The 3,729-nt window shown below is 29.8% G+C and overlaps 1 protein-coding gene across 1 annotated transcript; it reads left to right on the top strand.

Annotated features, from left to right (window-relative positions):
* The first annotated feature begins 1,521 nt into the window (after positions 1 to 1,521).
* LOC124420852 (protein ANTAGONIST OF LIKE HETEROCHROMATIN PROTEIN 1-like) lies at positions 1,522 to 3,304 on the top strand. The gene is made up of 2 exons (XM_046955202.1): positions 1,522 to 2,106; positions 2,177 to 3,304. The coding sequence occupies exons 1-2, from the start codon at positions 1,711 to 1,713 to the stop codon at positions 2,771 to 2,773; spliced, it is 993 nt and encodes a 330-aa protein (XP_046811158.1). The 5' UTR covers positions 1,522 to 1,710; the 3' UTR covers positions 2,774 to 3,304.
* The last annotated feature ends 425 nt before the right edge of the window (positions 3,305 to 3,729 follow it).

Raw genomic sequence — 3,729 nt, 5'->3', positions numbered from 1 at the left:
AAAATTTAAAGTTTCTTTTTGATCAACTAGCTGTTAAAATTTATGATTTCAGACATTAACTTATTGATTTCCTTTATTAGCAAAGATTGGTAAATTGTTTCAGGAGATGTGGATTCATTAACAACTTTAATGTTTTTAAAATAAAATGAAAATTAATTGAAAATTAAAAGAACTAACGGCCTTTAGCAATTACTTTATTGTCCCAGAATTATCAGAACGAGTTTTAAACATGTAGAAACATGAACTTTGCTTTTAAATATAAATTGGTTTGATTCCGTTCAAGGCTTTATAAAATATAAAAGCTTTCCGATTTTTAATTTAATGAAAAAGTATTAATACTGAAAAATATAAACTGATTTCTTTTGTGCCTAACTGCAAACAGATTTTCTATTAAATGAAATGTTTAATAACAAACTATTAAACTTAATTTTGTTACGTGAAACGAATGTTATTGAAACGAATCTTTCTATTTCATTCACAGAATGATTATATATTATTTATAGTGAAGCAAAGTTATTTATTTCCCTTTGAAACAAATTATCTAGTTCTTAATATAGCAAAACACATCTGGTAATTAAACCGATCTATCTATTAAATGTATTGTAGTTTTAAATATATGTAGTTTTCAATTAAAATTCTCAACACCATTAGAAAAACTAAACCAATTAAAAAAAATATTTAGAGATTAAAAAAAAACTTAAAGGTTCACTAAATTTAATTTTCACAAAATAAATAGCTAACTAATATATTTTCAATGATTTTAATATTTAATATGTTTACTCGATTAATGAATTATTGATAGGGTAAAAGTTTAATCTAGGATGTCAGATTTACAAGGGGAATAATATTGGAAAGAAATAGATTAACAATGAATATTTGGATAAGAATAGTACGAATTTTCAATGCGAAATAAGAAACCAAATTTTAAATAAGAAATCAATTTTTTATAAAAAATAGGTTTCTAAAAGCATCCTATTGACGCAATCAATTGTCTGGTTTATGCCAAAATTTTTTTAATAGAATAATAACTTTTCTCCAATTCGATGAAAATTATAAGAATTTAGATAAATTCAGAAATAAAATCAAAAACCAACAATTATTAACTTGTTTAAACAGACTTATGCAAACAATAACTTTCAATTTTTTCCACGATAGAAAAGAAAAATTCCTTTCAATATCACTTTTCAATATTAAAATATTTCATTAAAGGGAACTTAAAAAATATGCGATTTCGCAATATAAAATAATCTTTTATAACAAAATACTTTTTAAAAATAAAAAAAAATCTCTTAAGATTTCGAAAATTTTTAATCAATAAATTGGGTGTTTTCCTTCGCAATAGAATAGGAAAGTGTAAAGGTGGGATCACACGATTGTCGCAATGCACCAATTTTAAACAATTTTTATTGTGCTGAATAGGGGCCCAATAAAGAAATTGTCCCAATCAAATTCTCTGCAGTCAGATAATTGCCTTATCGTTCATAAAGTTGGTTGTCGTAAATTGACGCAAAACGGCTTAGTGGCAATAATTGCCACATTCCAGTCACACGATTGTTCTAGTATATGGCAACTCTGAGAAACAGCTGTTGTACTAGATTTGTTTTGTTTACAAAAATATAGAAAATTTTAATATATTCGTGGAAAAATGAGTTGTTCATTGAAAAAAAAAGAAAATTGCGTCGGCTTTAATTATCACGTGTGCACTTGAAGATGAAAAAAACGAAAAAAAGAAATCTTAAAAGAAGTATATGGGTCAGAGAGTGGCTCACAAAAAGAAATACTGATGGCGCATATAAAAAAGCACTGATGGAGTTTCGAGAAATAGAAAACCAACACTTTTTGTTCAACAATTTTTTAAGGATGAATGATGAAACATTTAAGGAATTATTGCATCTAGTGTCACCATATATCGCAAAACAGGACACAAATATGCGTAAGGCAATTCCAGCACAAGAACGCTTAGCTGTAACTCTCCGATTTCTGGCTTCTGGAGATAGCTACAAAAGACTTTCGGTCTTATTTCGTATAGCCCCTAACACCATATCACTTTTTGTATCAAGTGTTTGTGATGCAATTTATAAAGCATTGAAAGGTTCATACTTAAAGGTATGACATTTCTAAATATGTATTTTTTTATGTGCACTAGTTTTCTTTTATATGTACATACCATATATAGGTACTATCAACACAAGAAGAATGGAATGAAGTAGCATTTAAATTTAACAATCTGTGGAATTTTCCGAATTGCATCGGGGCGGTTGACGGCAAACATGTTCAAATGGTCGCACCACCGAATTCAGGAAGCACATTTTATAATTATAAAGGCACGCATAGTATAGTGCTAATGGCTGTTGTTGATGCCGAATATAACTTTTTGTATGTTGATGTTGGTTGCAACGGCCGTGTATCGGATGGTGGAGTATTCGGAAACTGTTCCTTTCAATGTGCTCTAGATAACAACGATCTTAATTTGCCACCACCGAAACCACTACCAGGTCGTCAAGCATCCGTACCATTTGTTCTAGTTGCAGATGATGCTTTTCGCATGCAGAAGCATTTGCTGAAACCATATCCCGGTAAAAGTTTATCTGCCGGACAGAGAATATTTAACTACAGGTTATCTAGAGCTCGACGTATCGTAGAAAATGCATTTGGTATTATGGCAAAGCGCTTTCAAGTATTTGCATGTCCTTCTAAACTAAATGCGGAGAAAACTACTTCTATAACTTTAGCCTGCTGTGCCCTGCACAATTTTTTGTTAAAAAAAAGGTAAATTACACAACACCGCTGCTTACAGATCGTTATGATGATAACGGTGCTTTTATTCCGAGGACATGGAGAAATGATTTTCCACTGACAGCAGTGAGTGGAACAGAAAATACTGCAAGCTCTTACATAAGTAATGAAGCAAAGGCTATTCGTGAAGAACTAGAAGAATATTTTATGTCAGCAACTGGTGAATTGCCCGGGCAATATAAATATATATAATCACACTGATTGTTGGCTAATTTAAAAAAAAGATGCATTTTACTCATTACAATATCTTATAATATTTTAGAAATGTTTAAATTCGGAGATGAAACTATTTTATAAGAAACCGTACTATCTACTCATGAGTTAAATACATCCCTCCTTTTAAAAATTAGACAAAAACAAAATTTTTTATTGAAACTAAATTTTTTTAAAAATTGTTGTACTCGACAAAAACCTTCCAGAAACAAAGAAACTATTTTCTAAACAGTTTCAATTCAAATATTTGTCACATATTGAAATTGATTCAATTAATCTATGAATATCACATCAATATAATTAAAAAACACTTCATTCTTCAAAATTATTAAACTAACGTATCATACACAAAAAACTATTTTCTAAACAGTTTCAATTCAAATATTTGTCACAATTTGAAAATTTTGTTTTCAAAATTAGAAATCAATCTGTTTAGGAAATAGTTTTTTGTGTATTCAGGTTTATATTTCATCTTCTGCTTCCAAAGTTGCTTCCATTACGGTTTTAACAAGTTGCAAGTGCAATTTGTTGGCAGCCTTTTTGTTCTTCTTGGCAATTTCCCGCATTTGTGATGCAAAATACATTCCTATTGTATACCAATTGTCTTCTTCCGCTTCTAAACACTTAATTGCCCGCTGCAACATGTCAGTTTTCTTTATGTTGGCTGTATCAGGTAGGGAAGAATTTGCCGTCCAGGTAGGGAAACATTTTGCGACATAC

The sequence above is a fragment of the Lucilia cuprina genome, chromosome 6 (genome assembly GCF_022045245.1).
Source record: "Lucilia cuprina isolate Lc7/37 chromosome 6, ASM2204524v1, whole genome shotgun sequence".
Classification (NCBI taxonomy): domain Eukaryota; kingdom Metazoa; phylum Arthropoda; class Insecta; order Diptera; family Calliphoridae; genus Lucilia; species Lucilia cuprina.
This window is presented reverse-complemented; position numbering and strand designations above follow the sequence as displayed.